We start from the raw sequence: 23,694 nt of genomic DNA, 5'->3' as shown, positions 1-23,694 counted from the left end.
ATTTAAGGAAAACAGACACTGCTTTAATGATGAAACTCACCATCCAAAATCATGGTATTCCTTTGTTCAAGTATTTGAAATGTATACTAAATACATGTGTCCTTCAGTAGTGATTTCAAGTTTTCTCCATGTAGGTCTTAAATATGTTTTGTTAAATTTATTCCTAAAGGGACGCCTGGATGGCTCCGTTGGTTGGGTGTCTGCCTTTGGCTCAGGTCATGATCTCAGGGTTCTGGGATCAAGCTCCAGGTAGGTCTCCCTGCTCAGTGGGGAGCCTGCTTTTCCCTCTGCCTCTGCCCCTCCCTCTGCTCATGTTCTCTCTCTCTCTTTCTCAAGTGAATAAATACAAATTAAAAAAAAATATTCTCAGTGTATTCAATCTTGATTTTGTTATTTTAAGTGGGAAATTTTCTTTCATTAAAAAAATATTTAATTAATTTATTTATTCATGAGAGACACAGAGAGAGAGGCAGAGGCATAGGCAGAGGGAGAAGCAGGCTCCATGCAGGGAGCCGGATGCGGAACTCAATCCTGGGACGCCAGGATCATGCCCTGGGTCGAAGGCAGGCGCTAAACCGCTGAGCCACCCAGGGACCCCTGGAAATTTTCTTTCAATATATCTTCCACTTGATGATTGTTTGAATATAGAAAGCTACTGATTGATGCATGCTAATTTTGTATCTTGACATCTTACTGCATTATCCTGGGTTTCCTACATATGGGATCAATTCATATGCATCATACTGGCAATTCTACCTTCATCTGCTCAGTTTTTATGCTTCTATAACTCTTTTGCCATCTGATTTGGCACTGACTGGTGCTTATCTTAAATATCCAGTTCTGCTTTATTTTTATTTATTTATTTTTCCAGTTCTGTTTTAAATTATAGTAGTGAAAAAAATAAAAAATAAAATATAGTAGTGAAAATGGATGTTTTTGTTTTGGTCCTTTGGTGGACATGACTCTAGGATTTCTCCAAACAGCATGATGTACTTAGATGTATTTTATCATGGTAAAGAGGCAAATATATATTTCTATTTTACTGAGTATCCATGGATTCTTATTTATTGAATGCATGTGTATGTGTTTTCATCAAGAATGGATGCTGAACTTTCTCAAATGCCTTTTTAGCATAGAAAGAATCATGACTTTTCTCCTCAGATCTGTTAATATCATAAATTATGTTAGCAGGGGTGCTCAGGTGGCTCATTTGGTTAAGCAGCCAGCTCATGATTTTGGCTCAGGTCATGATCTCAGGCTCCTGGGATCTAGTCCCATGTCCTTCTCTGCACTCAGCACAGTCTGCTTGAGGATTCTCTCTCCCTCACCCACTCTGCCCCTCCTTCATCTCCTGAGTGCACACGCTCTCTCTCATAAATAAATAAATCTGTTAAAAAATTATTAACAGATTTTCCAATATTGAACTAGCTTCACATTCCTAGAGTAAAATCCACTTGGCCGTGATGTGTTATTCTTTTTTTTTTTTTTTTTAAGTAATCCCTACACCCAATGTGGGCTTGAATTTACGGCTTTGAGACCAAGAGTCACATGCTCCACGGAAGAGCCAGCCAGGAACCAGATGATGTGTTATTCTTTTATTGTGCTTTGGGTTCTATTTGCCAACATGTTATTTAGAATTTTTGCCTGGATAGTTACAAGTGAAAGTTGTTACTCTCTTTGTGCCAGCCAAGGCTTTAATATCAACCTCACACTTCCTGTAAATAATTTCAAAGTTTTCTTTCTTTGCCTATGTTCCAAAACAACTTTAAACACATTAGAATGGTTTACTATTTAAAAGTTTCATAGGATTTCCCTGTGAGGCTACCTAAAGTAGGTTTTTTTTGGTGATGCACGTTGCAGATCTTTAACAACCTTCTCTATTTCTCCCACAACCTTTACCGTTATCCAGACACAGCAGCAGCATCTGGGAGTATTGAGGGTCTCAGACAAAATCCCAGAACCAGAATCTGAATTTTAATGACATCTTCATGTGGTCTATGTGTTCCTGAGAGAAGTACTTCTTTGGGAATTGGTCTGTTTTTCCTTCTATTCTGAAGCCAAATATGGTAAATTATATTTTCCTGGAGAATTCTTTTTATCCAGATTTTCAATTTTAATTATAGAGAGGAACAAAGTAGACCCTTATGATCCTTTCAATTTTCTCTTTTTCTGTGGCTAATTCTCCCCTTATAGTTTCTTATTATACACACTTGCACTGTCTCCATTTCTTCTGGATTGTGTTAACCAGTGGTTGATCTGTTTCACTGTTGATGCCTTTCTCTGTCATCATCAAAAGGACCAGCTTTGGGGATTTATTTATTAGTCTTCTTTTCCCCCCCTGTTTTACATGGCTACTCATTAAAACAAGGGGGAGAGTGATTGATTTCCATATTTCTGTATTAATTACTTTTGCTTTCCTTCAGTTTGTTTTCTTCTGTAATCCTTTTTCATAAAAATTTTGTTATGTTATTTTATTTTATCTTATTTTATTTTAGAGTAATGTCTATGCCCAGCATGGGGCTTGAACTCAAATCCCAGAGATTGAGAGTTGCATGCTCCACTGACTGAGCCAGCCAGCACCCCCTTAATTCTGTCATTTTGGGAGTTTTGGGGAGAGAGTTAAAAGTCTTTCACTGTAAAGTCTGCATCTTCAAAATTTGTTTTGTTTTTTTGCAGGTACTTCTTCCAATATTTAATAAGTTTGGAGTCTTTCTCTAATGGCTCCCTTTGTGCATATAACATATGATAGCCTGAGTCCCTTATTTCTTTAGACAGTGTCTATTAGTTCCCTTTTATAAGATCCTATAGTTCTTATATAGGATATATAATATAGTTCCTCCTAAAATCTGTACTCAGAACTGGCATGCCATCACTTCTGCACCTCCCACTGGTGAAAGGAGCATTTTCTCTTTCCTTCCTCCTTCTCCCTCCATTCCCTGATTTTAGTCAAGAATTTTTATCATTTACTTTTGTACTTATCATTCAAACCCTTGATGGTCAACTTTGAATTATAGGCTCCAACTCCCAAGTATTGTAAAAGACACTGTTCAGTTTTTTAAAAATATTTTTTAAAGATTTTATTTATTTATTTATTTGTTTATTTATTTATTTATTTATGACAGAGCAAGAGCATGAGTGGGGGCAGGGACAGAGGGAGAGGGAGAAAGAGACTCCCCACTGCACAGGGAGCCCAACTTGGGACTCGATCCCAGGACCCTGGGATCATGACCTGAGCTGAAGCCACATGCTTAACCAGCTGAGCCACCCAGGCGCCCCAACACCATTCATTTTTGCCCAGTTGTCCAAAGGGTCCTTTATCTTGAATGTATAATACCTCTTAGCACGTGGCTTTGTGTTGGCCACTTTGGATCATTTTCCCTAGCACAGATTGTGACCTCCTATTGTGTAGATTCAAGCCTTCATTCATTTCAAGTTTTCTTGAATTATATCTTTAAGTGTCTGTTCTGTTCAATCATTCTGTATTTCTTCTTTGTAGGTTCCAGTCCTGCACGCTTTGGTTCTCCACTGTCTTGTCTCCTCTTCCTATCATTTTCTTTCTCCCGCTCTCTTCTATGTCATTTTCTCCCCCCCGCCCCCATTTCCTCATTTCTGTCATCTGTCTTCCGCACAGGATTTTCCACAAGGTCTGTTCTTCGTGTGTCTTCCAAGTCGGTCTTGCTTTCTGTGATCTTATTTCCTTCTATTTCTTTCCTGAGCTCTGCTGGTTCATCATCGTTCGCTTCTTCTGTGGACCATCTTCTTTCTGAGTTCTTGAATTATTTCTGCTTGATTGTTTTCCTTCAGAGAGGTGATTGCTCATTCAGTTTTTATTCATGCCAAAATTATTTGGAGGCAATTTTCATCTTCTCCATGTTAACCTTTTCCATCTGTTGCTAGATTTTAATGTTCTTTTCTGCAGGGTTTATTACAGTATCTTTGGAGCAAGGCTTTTATGTTTATTTTTTAGGGCTTGCACTTTAAAGGGCTTGCTTTTCCTAGGTCACCTATCTGCCAATTGTTCCCATGGATGTGGGGAAGGATAGTTGCCTGCCTTCCTAACCGAATGGTATCTCCTCTACCACCAGGGAGCCAGACTGCTTCCTGTGAATATCCTCTCTGTAATTCTCTGTTATACTCTGTTTCTCTGAACCAGACCAGATCCAAGAGGGCTTCTGCTGCCAACACTACTCACCCTGGGTCCTACACTCATTTTTTTTTTAAAGATTTATTTATTTATTTATTTATCTATCTATTTATTTATTTATTTATTTTTTGTTTATTTGTTTATTCATGAGAGACACAGGAAGAGAGAGGCAGAGACACAGGCAGAGGGAGCCTGATGTGGGACTCGATCCCGGGACTCCAGGATCACGACCTAAGCCAAAGGCAGCCCCTCAACCACTGAGCCACCCAGGCGCCCCCAGCCTACACTTATTTCTATAAATAAGGAGGATAGCCTTTACCTCAGGGATGAACACTCGCTTTCTGAGATTTGCTACCACTGAACCCACTCACTACATCCTGTGTGGCTTCTGCCCTATTTTAAAGCTGCTTTTGGAAAACTTTACACACACTGTGAAGTTTATGGATTATATCCTTCTACTGATGTTGCTAAAAATGGAGTTTTGTGAGGCTTTTTTTTTTTAACTCTCCTTGACGCTTTGGTATAATTTCAAGATGGAGAAGGAGAAAATATTGCCATATGCAGCCACTTTTCCTACCCCTGTTATCTCACTGGGTCCTCTTCAGCTACTCTGAGACATAACCAAACAGCTAGGATCGCTGTCCCCATTTTCCTACAGGAGGAAGCAGAGACTCTGAGGCTTTCAGGGTGCTGCAGGGCGGCAGGAGGTTCCAGCACTTGGAGTCTGTCCACAGATCGGATCAACACAGGTCTGTTTTCTCCTTGGCCTCCCCGTCAGGCTAGCGCTCAGGCAGGACAGTAAAGAGTGGAGGAGACTGAGGTCCAGTCGCATCAGTTTTTCCACTCCAAAGGGCCAAGGCAGCTGGTTGGGATCCATGGGGCCGCCTGCACTCCTGTCCAGGGGAAACCAAGGGAGGGGAGGTTGCTGTGGTCTCTCTCCCCCAGCAACCATCCCCTCGGGCAGGCAGCCTGGGAAGCAGGACGAGACCACTCCGGGGCATCATATCCCAGTCTAGAACATTCTGGGAAAGCTGCACAGGAGGCTTCCCTGGCTCTCCTGGCTCTGCCTGCCTTCGTCCAGAGAGCTGCAACCCCCCCCCCCCCCCCCCCCCCCCCCCCCCCGCGGGCTCTCTGCCCACTGCATTCCCTGCATAATCCTGGCTCTCCTGGGGGAGGATGCCTGAGGCTAGCTTGTGGCTGCTGAAAACCTTGTTCATTAGAAAACCTCAAATCTCCTAACCCAAGGATGTGCCCCCATCATAGAGACAATCAGCAGCAAGGCCTGGATGTCAGAAAACATCATTTCCTCCATCCCTCCTCTGCCTCCGATCCAGACATGTTTTTTTTTTTCTCTTTTTTTCCTACGCCTGTACGAAAATGACCAAATACGGAAAGGCTGGCCTTCTTTCCTACTTCCTTCAAAAATCTTGATAAAGAGGCTTACACAGTGCTGGTAAAGAAATACTCAGCAAGTCTGTGCTGAAAGAATTACACTTCATCCATTTTATTAAGTGCTTACTGTATGTATTGGCACACGATCTTTTTGAATCCTCCCATCCACCCTGGGAAGGGGGCCCTGTCATGATCCCCTTGTACAGATGAGAAAACCAGGATTCCAAGCATGAAAAGCAGCCTATTCTGTATGTAACTGATGCAAACGACATCTACCCAAATTGACACAAAAAAGTTCAGAGATAAGGCCTGCATTAGTTGGTTTTTGCTGGTAACAAAAACCTTAGAAGCTCCATGATTTATAATAACAATTCTCCATTTGTCTTACTCCTAAGTCTGGTGAGAAATCTCTGCTTCAGGTTGCAGATTGAATTCAGGTTTCTCTGTGTGTCATGACTAATGGCAGAAGCCAGGAAGGTCAAATGGAAATATATAGTTCCTCTCAAAATCTGTACTCGGAACTGGCACGCCATCACTTCTTCACTTCCCACTGGTGAAAGCATGTCATACGCCCAAGTCCACCATCACTGGTCAGGGAGATACTCTCTGCCCACAGTGGGAGGCACTGCAGACATGTGGTAAAGGCCGTGAATGTCTAGTTCTAATACAGGGAAAGTGTAAGAACTGGACACCATGGTCTCATCTACCACAGGACAGATCCAGGAATGTTAATTAACTGTGGGGCTTAGCAATGACTCCCCTCAGGGTCCCAGGATGGCTGCCACAGCACTGAACCAACCTCCACTGGTCCCACCCACTCACATACTGCAGATGTGTGTTGATAGTGTGACCTGCCCTCCTGGTCATCCAGAACTGAGGGATTTCCTGGGATGTGGTGCTTTCAGAATGAAAACCGGGAAAGTCTGGTCAAACAGAATGAGTTTGATCACCCTGTGTGTGTAGTAGATTATTCTTGAACATTTCTGGGCAATGAGGGGATGACATATGAGTGTGTGTGTGTGTGTGTGTGTGTGTGTGTGTTGCTATTCCTTAGCCCAACACAGCAAATGAATAAATACTCAGTATTACATACTTCGAATTGCAGGGACTATTTGACCACTTCTAATTCCACAGGGCATTTCACTTGGCAGCCTTTCTGCATAGGGCCCCTACCTGCCCTCATGTCAGCCTGGCCTTTACCTCCTGTCTCTCAGGCCTCCTTCTAAAGCCCCATTCTCCAGGGCACCTGGGTGGCTTATTTGGTTAAGCATCTGCCTTCAGCTTGGGTCGTGATCCCGGAGTCCTGGGATCAAGCCCCACGTCATCGGGCTCCCTACTCAGTGGGGAGTCTGCTTCAGCCTCTGGCCTTCTCCCTCCACTCATGCTCTCTTGCTTTCTCTCTCTCTCAAATAAATAAAGTCTTTAAAAATATAAAATAAAACTCCATTCTCCTTCTTTGATTCTACAGAGCACTTGAGTTCCACATCCCAACTCCAGATCTATTTTGCATATCCCCAAATGGCTTAGCCACTGGCCTTTGGCACAGCTAACCTCCAGGGCCAAAATCAGGTGGCAGATGTGTGTTGTTGGACTATGCGGTATTTTATTTTTGTTTTAAATATTTTATTTATTTATTAGTGAGAGACACACAGAGAGAGGCAGAGACATAGGCAGAGGGAGAAGCAGGCTTCCCATGGGGAGCCCGATGCAGGACTCGATCCCAGGACCCCAGGATCACGACCTGAGCCAAAGGCAGATTCTCAAGCACTCAGTCACCCAGGCGCCCTGGCCTCTGAGGTGTTTTAAAATAATGTGAGCTACTCTTTCTGGCTTCTCTTGAATCAAAAGACCTGGCCACACTGAGCACATAGTTGTACATGGCCCATCCATCGTTGGCTGTGCTGAGAAGAGGGAGCTTCCCTTGGGATGGGGCAGTGCTCTCCAGTTTCCACCATCTCCCCCACTCCCTATCACCTTCCTGATATGACAGGTCACTTCATTCATTTATCAGACTTGTTTGGAGACTTGAGTTTGCCACTCTCTCTTTAGTAGCATAAAAATAGTGGAAACTTTGCAGCTTTGGTCTTTTCTTCCCCTTCCTGTCCTCCCCCCTCAACCTGGCCCAGTGTCTGTAAGTGGAAGAATGTATTCTTGCACTGATGGAATTCATGCCTATAGAAGTGCATATAGTCAGCTTGTTGACTGATTTAATTTTTTCGGTTGTTGTTTTAGATGGCAAATATATTTCCTTACCTCTGCAGCCATGAAAATGTACCTGTCAGGCCTCTGGCATGGAGCCTAATCAACAGACCATGGATTCATCCTAACAGTTGAGTCAAGACCACACTTCCCAGGGGCTGGTCCCAGTTAATCAGTGAGGGAGGCAGGGAGGCAGGGAGGCAGGAGGCAGGCCCATTCCCAGGAGACACAGGGCTCCTCTGGAAGCATAAGGACTTTTTGTCAGCCGTACTGAACTTTCTTAGAAAGCCACTGCAGTCTACAACCACCCTATCTTCTTTTCTCCCTCCTTCCTCCCTCCCTCCCAGCCTCCACTGGCTCCCTCCTCACCTCCTCACTCCCTGCCTCTCATCCCGGCATTTTCCCTAATAAATCTCTTGGATATTTTTTTCCATGTTGGCTCTCTCAGAGGACCTGGACTAACATCCCTTCCCATAACAGGTTTAGATGAACTGAAAGGAAGAAAGAGCTTCCAGGCAGGTAACCAGCACAAATAAAGGTGGGGAGGTAGGAAACCCTAAGGTGTGTTCATACCACATGGGGAAATTAGTCTGTCCTAAGAAGGCTTCAAGTCCTCATGCTATAGCCTATCAAAAGAAGTGCTGTGTGACCTTGCGTAACTTACTGAGTGTCTCTGGGCCTGGTATTTACCACTGGCAAACTGGGAGTACAAATAGTACCCATTTTATAGAGTCTTGTGGGGATTAGACAAGTTAATATGAAAAAGTGTTTTTAATGGTCTAAATTACCAACTAAACTTGGAGCCATAATTACAAAAATACTTAAAACTGGCTTTCTCTGATGGGGCTGGATTTTAACTTCGAAGAAGGCAACACACATAATATTTTCCTTTCCAAATACAATTTGTTTGTAGTCTTTGGGATGCAGACATGAACCAGATCTAGTCCCTGGAAGAGAAAAAACAGGGTTGTGGGTCAGAAAGGGCCGTCCTTTCCCAGCAGAGCCCCCCGTTTTCTGGAGTTGGGTCTTGACATTGTCCTCATGACCCTATTACGGCTAGATAAGAGAGCAGAGGTTGGGCGGGATCAGAGAGTTGCCCAGATGTCTTGTGTCTACTGGACAGTGGACATCTGGACACAAGACTCTTACAGAGGAACATGTGGATGCTTATTACTGGGTGACCGCCCCTGGGAGAGGTAGAGGGAAGAAGGAATTTCCTGAGACTCTATCTGACACAGGGGCTTCACTCCCCAGATGAAGGCTTGGATGCCAGGGTTGAAACCGTACTGGGTGACTCCCTGCCATCACCACTACCAGCAACATGCCCATTATACAGATAAAGTAGTTGAGGCTCAGTAAGCAGAAGTGATTTGCTTAGGGTCGTGCAGCAAGCAAGTGGCAATGTTGGGATTTGAATTCAGCTCTCAAGCCTGGAATGTCCTAGCCCTTCCACCATGAGCCGGAGGGGTGGCCCTTGGGGAAGTTTTCCTTAATCTTTAGTCTTAAAGCCATACCAGCCTTCAGCACAGCCTTGTCAGGCCCCGTGGGTCAGGAGAATTTGGAATCTCTGCTTCTTGCCAGAGCTTGCTTGTGCTGCAAGATGCCACATAGATACCCTATGAAGAGGATACCCTGTTAGCTTAATAAAGCTAGCAAGTCTGACCTGTAATAAAAGTGAAAATAGGGATGCCTGGGTGGCTCAGTGGTCAAGCATCTGCCTTTGGCTCAGGTTGTGATCCTGGAGTCCCAGGATCGAGTCCTGCATCAGGCTCCCCACAGGGAGCCTGCTTCTCCCTCTGCCTATATCTCTGCCTCTCTCTGTGTGTCTCCCATGAATAAATAAATAAAATCTTTTTAAAAAGAGAGAAAATAATAAGATGAAGGGACACATTTGAAAGCTCGCAAGGGCTGGTACTGTGAGAATCACTTTGGATGCATTGACCTCACGGAGTCCTCACCACAGCCACAGCTGGCAGTTTGTCTTAGCTAGAAATGTTTTTGGCTGCATGCAAGAGGAAATCTGACTCATGGTGTCTTCAGCAACACAGATATTTTATTATTTCATAAACGAAAGGCTGGAGTTAGGTGGTTCTTGGGATGGTTATTCTTTAGTTCTGGTTTGGGGTCTGCAATCATCTTCCCGGCCTTTCCTTATAACATCCCACCATCACATCCTCACACAACGGCCGCCAGGGGACAGGAGGCAAATAGGGAGGAAAAATTCTCCTAGAAACCCCAGCAGAGGTCCAGAAGGCACCCACTTGGCTTGTCTGGGGACCAATCCCCAGCAAAGAGGGATATCCCCAGTTGGCTCAGACCAATGGGAAGAAGGCGGGGCCATCTTCCTGAACATGTGCCTAATTCCTTTTTTTTTTTTTTAAAGGCTTTATTTATTTATTTGAGAGAGTGAGAATGAGCAAGGGGAGGGGTGTAGGGAGAGGGAGAAGCAGACTCCCCACTGAACAGAGAGGCCAACGTGGGGCTTGATCTCAGGACCCCAGGATCATAACCCGAGCCGGAGGCAGATGCTCAATGGACTGAGCCAGCCAGGCGCTCTGCATGTGCCTAATTCCTGAACAAAATCAGGTTTCATTAGCAAGGGTAGAGGCCAGGGGACCCAACACGTTGTTCTCTTAAACTGCTTCCCCTGGGTGGGGAGGTGCCCCTGGATTGAGCAGGGAGGAGAGACATGCTTGGGAGTGATTTGGACTGGGGTGCTGCTGGTTTACACTCAAGCCTGGGATGTGTGGTAGAAGAGCTAACATTTATTGAACACCTACTGTGTACCAGGCCCCATGCTGGGTGATTTCATTCTCTCATCATCTATTTTTTTTATTTTTTATTTTTTCTAATTTATGATAGTCACAGAGAGAGAGAGAGAGAGAGGAAGACATAGGCAGAGGGAGAAGCAGGCTCCATGCACCGGGAGCCCGACGTGGGATTCGATCCCGGGTCTCCAGGATCGCGCCCTGGGCCAAAGGCAGGTGCCAAACCGCTGCGCCACCCAGGGATCCCCATTCTCTCATCATTTAATTCAGTCCTCAAAACAGATCTGTGGGGAAGGAACCATTCTTCCCATTTTTCAGATGACAAAACAGAGACCAAACACTGATCCCATGTATGGTGAGAGGCTGAACTGGGCTAAGTGCTGACAGCAGTTAACTGTCACTAATGCTCACCTGTGTAGCCGGCACTCCAAGGCGTGTCCCCTGGATTAGGTCATTTACTCACCCCCACTCCACTGATGCAGCACCCTGGCTCAGGCAGAGCAGACTGCTCAGAGTCACACACTTTAGCATCGGCCAAGCTGGGCTGTGAACCCCACTGCCAGAAGGCTGCCCCATGGTGCTCCCCAAATTTGGAGAAAACTCTCCAGGCCTGTTCTGTGGCCTTTTTGGGATTGTTGGCATTGTAGGCAGATAAGCTGGATAAATAAACAAGAGGTTCAGGAAACTCCTTTCGCCTCTTGATGTTCTAAATCCAGAGGACACACGAGGGTCATCCAGCTGCCTTGACAGCCAACATTGAACAGGCAAATAGATGAATCTTTAACATGATAGCAAGAATATTAGGTACTGTCAAGAAAAAAAAAAAAAAAAAACCCGGGGAATCTGGGTGGCTTAGTCACCCAGGACTGAGGAGGACGCTGCAATGGTGGAGACCATAGGCAGAATGTGGGCCTCTCCTACTCCACTCACCATATTCCCCCCTCTGCCCCCACATCACTGTCCCATCCTTGTACCCCCTTCCCCATCCTCATCCCCCTCAGTGCGAGTCTGCTTCTCTCTCTGCTCCTCACCCCTCTCATTCTCTCTCTCAAATGAATAAATAAAATCTAAAAAAAGAGAGAAAAAAACCCAAACAGGTTAAAGCAATAGAGAATGATGGTGTGACCATTTAGACCAGGTGGTCAAGGAAGGCTTCTCTGAGGAGGTGATAGTTGAACAGAGACAGAGGAATGAGGGATGTGATGGAAAGAGCCAGCTGTGCAAGTCTCTGAGAAAAGATAGCTCTAGACAGAGGGAATAAATACCAAGTGCAAAGGCCCGAGGTGGAAGTGAGTTTGGCACACTTGGGGAAGGACAAGAGGTGAATGTGGCTGGAACAGACTTGGGGAGGCAGAGATTGGGGGCTGTGAGGTTAGGGAGGTGAGGGGAGGGAAGGGCAGATCACGCTGGTCCTTCCAGGACCTTGTAAGGACTTGGGGCGGTGCTCTGAGTGAGATGGAGCCATGGGGGATTCTGAGTAGGATTCAGTTACAGGATCTGACTTCATGATTTCAGGGGTGATGAGATTGAACTCAGCATCACCAGATCCCACTCAGCAGGGAGTCCGCTTGGGATTCTCTCTCTCTCTCCCTCTGCCTCATCCTTGAATAAACAAATCTTAAAAAAAAAAAAAAAAAAAAGATAAAAGGCACCCATCAGTAAGAAACAGGGAGTTAGAATCAGACCTCCACCCACTGACTCACCACACTCACCTGTGCCAAACACAGTACAGCCCTTTGCAACTTCTTTTCACTGCAAGCTCTCCTTGCTTTCTCACAGTGCCTCCGACCTGTAGGTTCCCAGCTGGCCTCAGAGAGGGTGTGAGTGGGTGGAGGAGCAGGTGGGGGCAGTCTGCGATCCTCCTAGCACCCAGGGGTGCTCACTCTTGCAGAGTCGCGAGACCTGGAGGCTGGCACCCGAGCGCCAGGTAGCGGTGGCAGGGGCCACCGGGTCCCGAGCCCCTGCTCTGCGCCCCGGGACAGGTCTGGACGCTCGGCGCCCCTGCTCTGCACCCCGGGACGGGTCTGGACGCTCGGCGCCCCGTCTCTCCCAGCGGCGGAGGGCGCGGTGACGAAGGGCCGGGCCGGGAGCGGCTCCTGCAGCCCCGTTCACTACTGTTACTGAGGGGCTCGGGGACCCGGGCGGCCCCACGTGGCGCGACCGGCCCGGGCCACTCCGGCCGGGGGCGGGGACCGTAGGCAGCTCGGGGGCTCCCCCGCCGCGCTCACCGCGCCCCCGCGTGCCCCCGCCCCGGCCTCGGCCCCCGGGTCGCCCGCCTCCCTCCTCCTGCCCCTCCCCCTCCCCGCGTCCCCGCAGTTTCCACCCCCCTTCCTGGCCCCGGGAGGGGCTCCCCGAGAGCGCCCCGCCCCCCCGGGACCCCGGCGCCGCCGCGGACCCGCCCCCCGCCGAGGCGGGCCGCCGGGCAGGGAGCAGGGAGGGAGCGAGCGAGCGCCGAGAGGCACCTGGACGCCCGGAGCCGCCGCCGCCCGGCCATGACCTGGGCGCTGCTCCTCGGGCTCCTGGCCGCGCTGCTGCTGCTGCTGCTGCTGAGCCGCCGGCGCACGCGGTGAGTGCCCCCCCCACCCCCCACCCCCGCCCCCGGGGCGCCCTCGGCCTGCTCCCCGCGCCTGCCCGCCTCCCCACCCCGGGAGGGCCCGGCCCGGCCGCCGCGGGAGGCGCCGAGCGGGGAGGGGGCGCGGGACGTGGGCCCGGCCGGGGGAGCAGGCCGAGGGCTCCCGGGGCGCAGCGCTCGGCCGCACCTGCGGGGGCGGTCCCGGGAGAGACCCGGGGCTCCGGGGCGGCGTGGGGGTGCGGGCGGGCTCGGGGCGCCCCGGGCGAGAAGCCGCCTCCCGCGCTGCAGCCCCGGCCTGGATCCCGCGCGGCTCCCGCCAACCTCCAGCCTCCGTCGGCTCCCGGGGGGCGGGGGAGCGGGGGAGCCTCGCTGCCGGCTCCCCGGCTCCCCGCTCCCTGTTCCCCGCTCCTCGCCCCATTGCACAGATGCGCGAGTCGAGGCCGGGGAGGGCAGAGGCCTGAGGGATGCCCCCTTACTGGCTCTGGAGCCACTTTCCGTGGGATCCCCCGACCTGGACCGGGGAGCTTAGTAGGCTCGGCGCTCCGTCCGCTCGGATCCAGAAAGGGGTCTCCCCTCCCCGACACCCTACAACCTGGGCAGGGTGGAGCCGGGGCCAGACTTAGCTTCCTGGTCCCAAAAATTGACCTGCTCTCCTATTTAGAAGATGTAAATCTCATACACTTCATTTTTTTTTAATTTTTATTTATTTATGATAGTCACAGAGAGAGAAAGAGAGAGAGGCAGAGACACAGGCAGAGGGAGAAGCAGGCTCCATGCACCGGGAGCCTGATGTGGGATTCGATCCCGGGTCTCCAGGATCGCGCCCTGGGCCAAAGGCAGGCGCCAAACCGCTGCCACCCAGGGATCCCAATAAATCTCATACACTTCAAATCAGAGATGGCAGCAGATCTTTTTTTTTTTTTTAATTTTAAAAATTAATTTGAATTGCTCATGGAATAGCTGAATACATGTGACTTAGATATTTGTTCTGTTATAGATAAGACTGAAGCCCTTCCCTTCCGACAATTCTAGACTTTTCTTGTTGATCAAGGCTACCTCATAGGGCTGCCTGACAACGAGGCTGGCGGGGGAACTTTCCAGATTTTTTTTAAAAGTACACTTTTTTTTTTTTAAATCTCAGGCTGGTTTTATATTTACGGAAAAGTTGCTGAGGTTGTACGAAGAGTTCCCAAATACCCTTTATCCAGTTTCCACCACTGTTAACACGTTATGTTATCGTGGTAGGTTCATCAAAACTAGAACCCAACACTGGTCTGTGCAGATTAACCAATGCTCAGCATATGGAAATTATCAGCCTCTCGTAGTCAGAACTAGTTAAGCAGCTGCTCCCTGCCTTAGTTTCCTAATCTTTAAGATGGGAATGATGCAAAAATAAAAATAAAATGGGGGTGATGATGGCAATAGTAGAGAGTGGAATTGCTGGGTTAGAAAAAAAATGCTAGTTAAACATTATTTTAGCAAATTCTTGCTATAATCCAGAGAGAAAATTTATCTTTGAGGGGGAGTTGTTGATTTTTATACCCAGTGGGTTAGGAGGGTCAAGAAATGGGTATTGGGGAGAAATGTGGGTAAAATGTCATTGACAGCTTATAGGCAGCTGGGTGGACCCTGGGAAGATCCCATAGGGACCCCAATTCAGGCCCCAATCTCATTTTCTCCTCCCAGCGAGCACTCTTGTTACTTCTATTTTACAGAGGAGGAAACCGGCTCAGGGAGGCTAAGCAGCTTGTCCAGGGTCTGCCTGGATTACAGATCTGGGCTATAAGGATTTTTAATTATAAAAAAAAATGAATTTCCATGCTTCCCATACATTTTATTTGTAATCTGAACACTCAAAAGTCTTAGAATCACATGATGTTAAGATAGTAAGATGTGGTAACAAAGTTTTTGGGAAGGACACGTAATCAAGTGTTGGAAGAGAGGTGGATGAGGCTGATGCTGTGTAGACAGTGAGCCAGTTGGAGTCAAACAAGCAAGGCCTCACACCTTCCCTTCTGCTCACTGACCCCGAGGTCCTGTTCATCACCCCATTTTATAGCTGAAGGCTACAAGGGCCTGGTGACCTCGTTAGGGCCACACAGAAAATATATTCCATACGTAGCCAGTTCCAAAATGCATGCTTTTCATAGTAAAAGAAAAAGAACTACTTCAGTCATTTAGCGACTGTCTTTGCCTCTAGCTTTTTTTTTTAAGTTAAAATTTGTAATTATGAAAAATTTCAACTCTGCAGAAATATAAGGATAGTATGAGAACCCCCGTGTACCCATCTCCTTGATCTGACAGTTAATATTTTTACAAAAAAATTACAGATGTTATAATCTCTCTCCAGGAAATATTTCAGAATGTATGTCAAAAACAACCCCAATTCTATTACTCTGCCTAAGGATTTTCATGTTCTTAATATCTAGTCTCCAGTCCAAATTTCTGCAATTATGGCAAAGATTTTTAAACCCAGCTCGGTAACTCTGTCTTCTCCTGGGAGAGGTTGTGAGCTGGAATTAGGAAGTCTGACATCTCTGCCCACGGGGCTAATGACCTGCATGTGGGTGTCAGAAACATTCTTCCCACTTTTCTTTCAGGCCTTGGTTTCTCCATCTGTTCCCTGAGATGGCTCACGCAGCTGGTGTCCCGTGCCCTAGCCACTCTGCCAGGCAGTGTGCATCTCTTCCTCTTGGCTTGTGTGTCTGCTCTAAAGAGCATTGGAAGAGGTCTCCAGGGTGGGAGGCCCCTTTTCCAGGGTGCCAGAGGCCACCATGGCATCCGGTGAGGGTTCCTGGTGGCTCAGGAGCTGATCTGGGCCCTTCAAGGATACGAAATTTCTAGGTACAAATAGCTTTATCCCCTTCCAATGTGCACTAACCAGAGGCCACCCAGTGGTGGTCCATGGCCACATTCAGCGCAGGCAGGGCTGCGCACACAGTGCCAGAAGGAGAAAACTCGTAGTGAGGTCGGGGGGTTCCACACACAAAACTCCACATTTCCAGCTTCTCATGAAAAATGGGACAATGTGGCAGCACCTGCCTGGGACTCAGTAAGAGTCCTCTCTAAGCCTGGCCACAGTCACCACCGCTCCTTGTTGCCTCTCCCACGTACCTCTGTCCTCTCACTATCCTGCCTTTAACTGTTCTTTATTGTGTTGAGAATTCCCTGAATCTTTGATGTCAGTTACAAAAACAGGAAAACAAAAACTAGAGCCAAATGGTCACATGCTTTTCCTTCACAGTGGCAGGCAAGGGGGTACGGAACCGAAGAGTGTTAATGGGGGCCGCTAGTGGGTGAGCCCTGGGAAGGAATGGGTCAAGCACTTTGAATGGAAGCTCAGGTTGCTGAAACTGGCCCTCGCCTGTCCCCCATTAAATCCTCCCAGAGCCCAAGGCCCTGAACTGAGCTGGAACTACTGGATAGAGAGGCAGTCCGCCAATAATACTGCACAGCTAAATGATGCAGCCTCTGCTCTGGGCAATCCAGAGTCCCTTAACCCCCTCAGCAACTCTGGGGGACAGGTGCTTCTCCTCGAGCACCAACTGTATACATGAATCAGTCGTTTGCTACATTTATTAAGTGCCTACTCTATGCCGCACACTGTTGTAAGTGTTGGAGTCCACGAGTGCCTACATTTGTGGAACTTCTGCCTGGTGTAGGGGTGATATTTTAGGGTACAAGGTGGGTGATACCCATCCTTAACTCTCTCTCCCAATTTGCAGAGTGTTGAGTGGAGGAGAGACGGGACAAGTGGTGAAGTTGGCCATGGAGTCTGAGAGTGAGGAGTGGGCACTTTGGGGAGGAACCCACATGTTGGGAATTAAAGCTCCAGGGGAAGATCAGAAAAGGTGTCCTGGTGTCTGAAACAGGAAAGGCTGGCTGTGTGGGCAGGAGCTGGGGATGAGAAGGTCCAGCCCTTCCCCCTGCCCCCCAGGGTCTGGCAGTGCCTCAAAAAAGAGTGAGAGTGTCAATGGGTGAGGCTAGAGACCGCAGACCCCAAAATAGAGCCTGCTTCATCCCTGCGGGCTGATGGCTGAGTCACCTTGGAATGTGGCCTGAGCCTGAGCTAGATTCAGGGCCCAGCCTCCAAGAGCCAGCGACCACATCAGGGGTCAATGTGGTCAGACGCCTGGGCTCCCAGCTTCCTGCCTTTGTTTGAGCCTCCTTGGGACTTTTCTGGGGAATGGTGGAAGCTGCCAGAAATAACACCTGGCTCACTGGCGAGCTCTGGCAACAGCCTGGACCAAAAGCTAGGAGAGGAAGCTCTCACCCTGCCCATACCTCCAAAAGTGTCTTAGGGGGAAAAAAGCCCCTTGTCCTGGAAGTGGGGGAGTCAGATGCTCGCCTCACCTCCGCTTCCATTATTGCTCTCCTGGATGATCACAGTAGTCTCTGTTGTGACTTTTTAAATGCATAACTGCATCGCTTCCCAGCTCCCACTTCCTACCCTCCAGAGGCTCCCATGGCACTCCGCGTGGAAGCCTGATCCTGGCCACAGGTCATGTCCTGCCTCTCACCCCCACACTCTCCACTCTAGCTACACCAGCTCCTGCTGTCTTGAAAGCCTCACAGGCATGCTGACACCCCAGGGCCCTTGCACTTGCTGTTCCCACTGCCTGAAATCCTTTTCTCTCTCTTCCACAGCACTCCCTTCTCATCCTATGGATCTTTGCTCACCTGGTGCTTCGGGGGGGTGGGGGGCTTCCCTCACCCCTTCTCTAAACCAGCCCCTGTCACTGTGTCATATCACCCTTCTTTATTCTTTCTTTACTGATGTATAATTTGCATACTATAACATCCACCCTTTTAAAGTATACAGCTCAAAAAATAAAAATAAAAAAAATAAAGTATACAGCTCAGTGGGTTTTAGAATATTCACAGAGCTGCACCACCATCACCACTGCCCAACTCTAGGATATTTTTCATCATCCCCCAGAGAAATCCCATCCCCATTACCCCATTAGCGATCACTCTGCATCTCCCCTCCCCCCAACCCCTGGCAACCACTAATCTATTTTCTTTCTCTATGGAAGTGACTTTTCTGGACATTCTGTAGAAATAGATCATCCAGTATGTGACCTTTTGTGTCTGGCTCCTTTCACTGAGAGTGATGGTTTTGAAGTTTCTCCACACTGTGGTATGAATCATTATTTCTTTCCTCCTTATGGCTGAATAACGTTCCATGGTATGCACATACCCTATCTTGTGTATCCATTAGTCAGTCGACCGACATTTGGGTTGGCTCCGTGTTTTGGCTGCTGTGCATGATGCCACCATGAACAATAGGTACAGGTTTATATATGAGCTTATGCTTTCAGAGCTTTGGGGTGTATGGCTGGGTCGTAGAGTAACTCTGTTTAACCTTTCAAGGAACTGCCAGGCTAGTTTCCAAAACAACTGCCCCATTTTTACATTCTCACTAAAAATACAGCAGGAGCCCGTTTCTCCACATCCTTGCCAGTGGATACTTTCCTTGGGTTTTTTTTTTTTTTAGATGATGCCCATCTTGGTGCGAAGTGGTATCACAGCAGGCATGATCCATGAAGTCGGGCGCCTTGCCTGTCCTGTTCACTGCTGTGCCTCCAGCACGCAGAGCAGTGCCTGCTTCCTAGTTAATATTCGGCGAGCGAGTGAATAACTCCACCGTGAGCAGAGATGGGATGACTCACTCATTGAGCAGATAGGGAGCTCTCTGCATCCCTGTGGTTCTGATAATTCTAGGATGAGGACACTGCTCCTAGTCAGGGTTTAAGGACTGCCAAGAGGTCTACCATGAGCACCAACCAGCCTTGCGCTGTTGTGAGGCCCATTTCGTGATGGTGATGGAGCTCTCCCTAGCTAACGTCCCTCCCCCAGAGGTCAGTAATGCGGCTAGTCCTCCCGCTATCTCCTGCCACTCAGCCGTGCTCTCCAGTCTCATCCTTTCTCTGTGGGCGTGACAGGGAGCATGAAATGATCAAAGCCCTGTCCAGGCTGGCTCAGGCAGAGAACTCTGTGTCCTTGTACTATTGCCTTCTAGAAAGCTCTCCCACCCACCGGAAAGTGTCCACGTCAACTGGACTCCCTAACATGTACCAACGTCTGCTGGTCGCCCAGCTTCTGCTCTTGGCCCCCCGTAATCCAACCTCTACTCAGCAGCCAAAAGAAAAAACCTAAGTCAAATCATGTCCCTGTGCTACTTGAAACTCTTCCGTGGATCCCACCTCCCTCAGGGGAAAGGCCAAAGTCCTCACAGCTGCCTCTGAGGCCCCGCATGGTCTGGCGCCTGTTACCAGTCTGGCTTCAGGTCCTGCTGTTTCTCCTTGCTCCCTCCAGCCACACTGGCCTCCTTAACTGTTCTTGGAACACAGCAGGCATGATCCAGCCCTGGGGCCTTTGCACTTGTTCCTTCTGCCTGGAAGGCTCTTCTTCCAGATATCTATGTGGCTCCTTCCCTCACCACCTTTAGGTCTTTCTCAAATATTTCGGGGAAGCCTGCAATGCCCTCTCTACTTAAAATCACACCCCATGCCCTATACTCTTTCTTTTCCCCTACTTAATCAAGTGGTGATAACTGTGGTTTCTGCAGGCGACCTGGCGAGCCTCCCCTGGACCTGGGCAGTATCCCCTGGTTGGGCCATGCCTTGGAGTTTGGAAAAGATGCTGCCAGCTTCCTCACAAGGATGAAAAAGAAGCATGGTGATATCTTTACTGTAAGTACCTTCTGTGCCTCTAGGGAGGGAAAACGATGAGCAGCTGGGCCGGTTATACCTAGCTTCACTGATTCCTCCTATCTCCTTCCATACACTAACCCACCTGTCCAGTGGTCCTACCAACTTTCTGCCCATTTGTCCATCCATTGGTTCAGCCAACGCTTAACTAACATTCATCCCTTCATTATCCCTTTAGTATCTTCCCAACATTGAGTCGTTCAATGTCTGTCCAGTTCTTGTATGTCCATCCAACTAACCTGTCCATTCAACTTCCATCTACCCAATATCCATCCATCCATCAATCCATCCAACATTTATCCTTCTGCCTATCTACCCAATTTCTTTTAAGTTTTTTAAAGAGTTTATTTATTTATTCATGAGAGACAGAGAGAGAGAGAGGCAGAGACACAGGCAGAGGGAGAAGCAGGCTCCATGCAGGGAGCCCAATGTGGGACTCGATCTCAGGTCTCCAGGATCAGGCCCTAGGCTGAAGGCGGCACTAAACTGCTGAGCCACCTGGGCTGCCCAGTCTACCCGATTTCTAAGCAGCATCCTTTCATCCACTGAACATTCGTTCATATATTCCACTTCCATCAGACCCCTATCTCTCCACTGATCCATCTTTCTGTATACCTATCCAACATCTGTCTATCCATCCATTTGTCCATCATCCAACCTTTCATCTGTCTACTCACATTTATCCAGCATCCTTCCATTCATGTACCTAACATCCATCCAGTTTTTATCCATATGTTCAATATCTTTTTTTGAAAATATTTTATTTATTTGAGAGAGAGAGGGAGAGTACCAAGGAAGAGTGAGAGGGAGAAGCAAACTCCCTGCTGAGTAGGGAGTCCCATGCAGGACTCTATCCCAGGATCCCAAAATCATGACCTGAGCCGAAGGCAGCCACTTAACTGTCTGAGCCACCCAGGTGCCCTGATATCTTTTTTTAAAGTAGACTCCATGCCCAGCTTGGAGCTCAGTGAGGGGCTCAGATTCACGACTGTGAGACCAAGACTTGAGCCAAGATCAAGAGTCAGGCACTTGACTGACTGAGCCACCCAGGTGTCTCCATATGTTCAATTTCTACCAACTTCCATTTATCTACCCATCTTTCCATCCATCTGCCACTATGCACCTAACATCCAGCTATCTATCCATTCAGTATCCATACAGTCTACTCTGCATGCATCTATTTGTGTGTGTATCCATCTATCCATCCATCCATCTCTTCAACATCCAGACAACCACCACCTTCATCCACCTTTCATGTATCCCTCAAGTTCCACTCATCCAACGTTCATCCTTCAATCCTTTTACCCAGTATCCACTTAGCATCCTACCATCATGTACCCAACATTCCTCCATACTTTTAATTTCCAACTAACCTTTAGCTGCTCATCCATTCATCTTTCCATCCAACATACCTTCACTGATGATATCCTTGCATTTACCCATCCATCTAACAACGTCTAGCAGCATTTTTTTTTTTGGATATTGGCTTGTATTTTAAAGATGTATCTATTTATTTATTTATTTTAGAGGGGGGTGTGGGGCAGAGAGAAAGGGAGAGAGAGAATCTTATGCAGGCTCCATACCCAGCATGGAGCCAATGCGGGGCTTGATCTCACAACCCTGAGATCATGACCTGATCGCCTGTATTTTGTGAGAGTTTAATTAACGTGACTCTCAGGTCACATGTTGGAAACAGGACCAAGGCATGGTTAGGATTGTGTGACCACCCTCCTCCCCCCAGGCATTTGAGGGAAGATGCCTTTCCTTTGTGAATTAGAGGATTAGGATTACAGTTCTCCAGTGCTGCTTCTTTCCCTTCTTGGGCAGCAGGTTATATTCAGAGCTCAGCCTCCCAGAGAAGTGGGTACTGCTGGCACATCCACTAGCATTAACCCAACAGCACCATTCATCCATCCATCCATCTCTCCAATTGGCCCACCCATGATGCACCAGCATCCATCCGCTGCCTTCTGTGGACAGACTCCTTCCTGGGTACCAGAGATATGGCAATAACCAAGATAATAATGGGAGGTGCCCAAGAGTGATGTGGTGAAGAACGCAACCTTGGGGGCAGAGAAGTGAATGCCAGTCCCTGCTCTGCTGTCTCAGTGGTGTGATCTCGGGCATATTATGTGCCTTCTCTAAGCCTCAGTTTTCAGCTGTAAATGGTCATGGTCCCTGCTTCACAGGGTGGTCGTAAGGGGTGGGGGAGAGATGACTGTCCTCTAAATGTCTGGCAGGGCCTGTGCCTGTGGCTCTAGCCACTGAGAGCTGCTGTCATTCACAGTATCTCTTCCCTCTATCCCTTCCCACAGGTGCTGGTGGGTGGCAGGTACGTCACTGTCCTCCTGGACCCGCATTCCTATGATGCGGTGGTGTGGGAGCCTCACTCCAAGCTGGACTTCCATGCCTATGCTGTCTTCCTCATGGAGAGGATTTTTGATGTGCAGCTTCCACATTACAGCCCCAGTGATGAAAAGGCCAAGATGAAACCGTGAGTGGCTACAGATGGTGCCTGCATGTGGGCTGGGGAGGGGCCCGCATAGCCCAGGTGTTGTGTGACCAGAGCTTGTCTCCACCATAGACGTCCAGTAAAGGCATTTTGTTTCGAGAAGACAAACAAAAACAAAACAAGAAACTGCCTGAAAGAATGGGGCTGAGGGAAGGCTCTTCTCATTCTCATTCCTTTTGGGAGACAGATCTGATTCCAGGAGGAGGAGACCAGGGTTTGGGTCACCCAGACCTGGATTCAAATCCGAGCTCCAACCCTCCCTTGCTGTGTGTGAGGGCAAGTCCATTCCCCTCTCTGAGCCTCTGTTTCCTCATATGTAAAAGGAAGGGAGGTGGATGGAGTGATTAATATTTTTGAGTCCATATTCTATGATCTCATTAGTTCTCACAATAATGCTGGAAGGTAAATAACTCACAGCCCCACTTTATGGATGAGGACACTGGGACCCAGAGAAGAGCAGTGACTTGCCCTAGGTCACACAGTGAGGAAGTGATGTAGGTCCTGAAACACAAGGAATAACTATATGAACAATAGGATGTGTGAGCACATTCACTCTGCATTTGTTACATCTGCACCTACTATGCACTAGTCACCGTCTAGATTCAGGGGGTGCAGAATGATGCCCATCACTATTTGAAGACACCTACCATATGCCGGGTATTTTTTTTTTAAGATTTTATTTATTTATTCATGAGAGAGAGAGAGAGAGAGAGAGAGAGGTAGAGACACAGGCAGAGGGAGAAGCAGGCTCCATGCTGGGAACCTGATGTGGAACTCGATCCCAGCACTCCGGGATCATGCCCTGGGCCAAAGGCAGACACTTAACCACTGAGCCACCCAGGTGTCCCAATATGCCGGGTATTTGATAGGAGCACTTCGCTATCTGTGCAATTGCCTCATGAGGTAGGTACTTTTGTTCTTAGGTTACTGTTGAGGAAACAGACTCAGGGAAGTGAAGTGACTTACCGATGGGCCACCACTAGTTCAAATCACAGCTGGGATTTGAACCCAGGTCTGCAGACTCCACAGCCCAGTCTCCTCCAGCTGATGTACTGAGGAAATAAGACTCTAGGTCTACTCCTGGAGTTCACGCAGCCTGATGGTAATAATTAGTAATCTGTCTCCAGGAAGGGTGGCCTCCTGGAGTAGGAAGAGCATCTAGAAGACTGGGTTTTTGTAGGGCTGCTAAAGCTGAGGAGAGGTCAGAATATGAGGTGAACATTGATGAGAGGCAACACTCAAACTGACCTTGGCTTTGCAGGATGGCTGCTAGGAGTATTTCTAAGCCCAAGTATCTGGCATTCTAGGGAGACCATCGGGTCCCATTAGCAATAAGAATCCTTGGTGCACTGCATCCACTTTCCACCAGCACCTGCCCGAAGAGTTCCTGGGAA

General features: G+C 48.2%; 1 protein-coding gene and 1 long non-coding RNA gene across 4 annotated transcripts in view; one reads left to right on the top strand and one right to left on the bottom strand.

Annotated features, from left to right (window-relative positions):
- Positions 1-3,062: 3,062 nt before the first annotated feature.
- Positions 3,063-12,754, bottom strand: LOC140618605 (uncharacterized). Of its 3 annotated transcripts, XR_012018674.1 has the most exons (5): positions 12,216-12,754; positions 11,926-12,120; positions 9,250-9,351; positions 8,524-8,682; positions 3,063-5,037 (listed from the first exon to the last, which is right to left on the bottom strand). It is a non-coding gene; the product is annotated as an uncharacterized lncRNA (long non-coding RNA). The 3 variants fall into 3 exon arrangements; XR_012018672.1 differs by lacking the exon at positions 3,063-5,037 and having other exon boundaries at positions 8,488-8,682; positions 12,216-12,753; XR_012018673.1 differs by lacking the exons at positions 3,063-5,037; positions 11,926-12,120 and having other exon boundaries at positions 8,488-8,682; positions 12,216-12,751.
- Positions 12,755-12,909: 155 nt separating this feature from the next.
- Positions 12,910-23,694, top strand: part of PTGIS (prostaglandin I2 synthase) — a 40,159-nt gene continuing 29,374 nt past the window's right edge. Inside the window, exons 1-3 of the mRNA XM_072801394.1 lie at positions 12,910-13,069; positions 19,647-19,770; positions 22,104-22,282. Coding sequence (XP_072657495.1) covers positions 12,996-13,069; positions 19,647-19,770; positions 22,104-22,282 — 377 coding nt within the window. The 5' untranslated portion in view covers positions 12,910-12,995. The remainder of the gene's footprint in view (positions 13,070-19,646; positions 19,771-22,103; positions 22,283-23,694) is intronic.

The sequence above is a fragment of the Canis lupus genome, chromosome 26, assembly GCF_048164855.1.
Source record: "Canis lupus baileyi chromosome 26, mCanLup2.hap1, whole genome shotgun sequence".
NCBI lineage: Eukaryota > Metazoa > Chordata > Mammalia > Carnivora > Canidae > Canis > Canis lupus.
The sequence above is the reverse complement of the archived record's forward strand: the minus strand, read 5'-3'. Positions and strand labels throughout refer to the sequence as shown.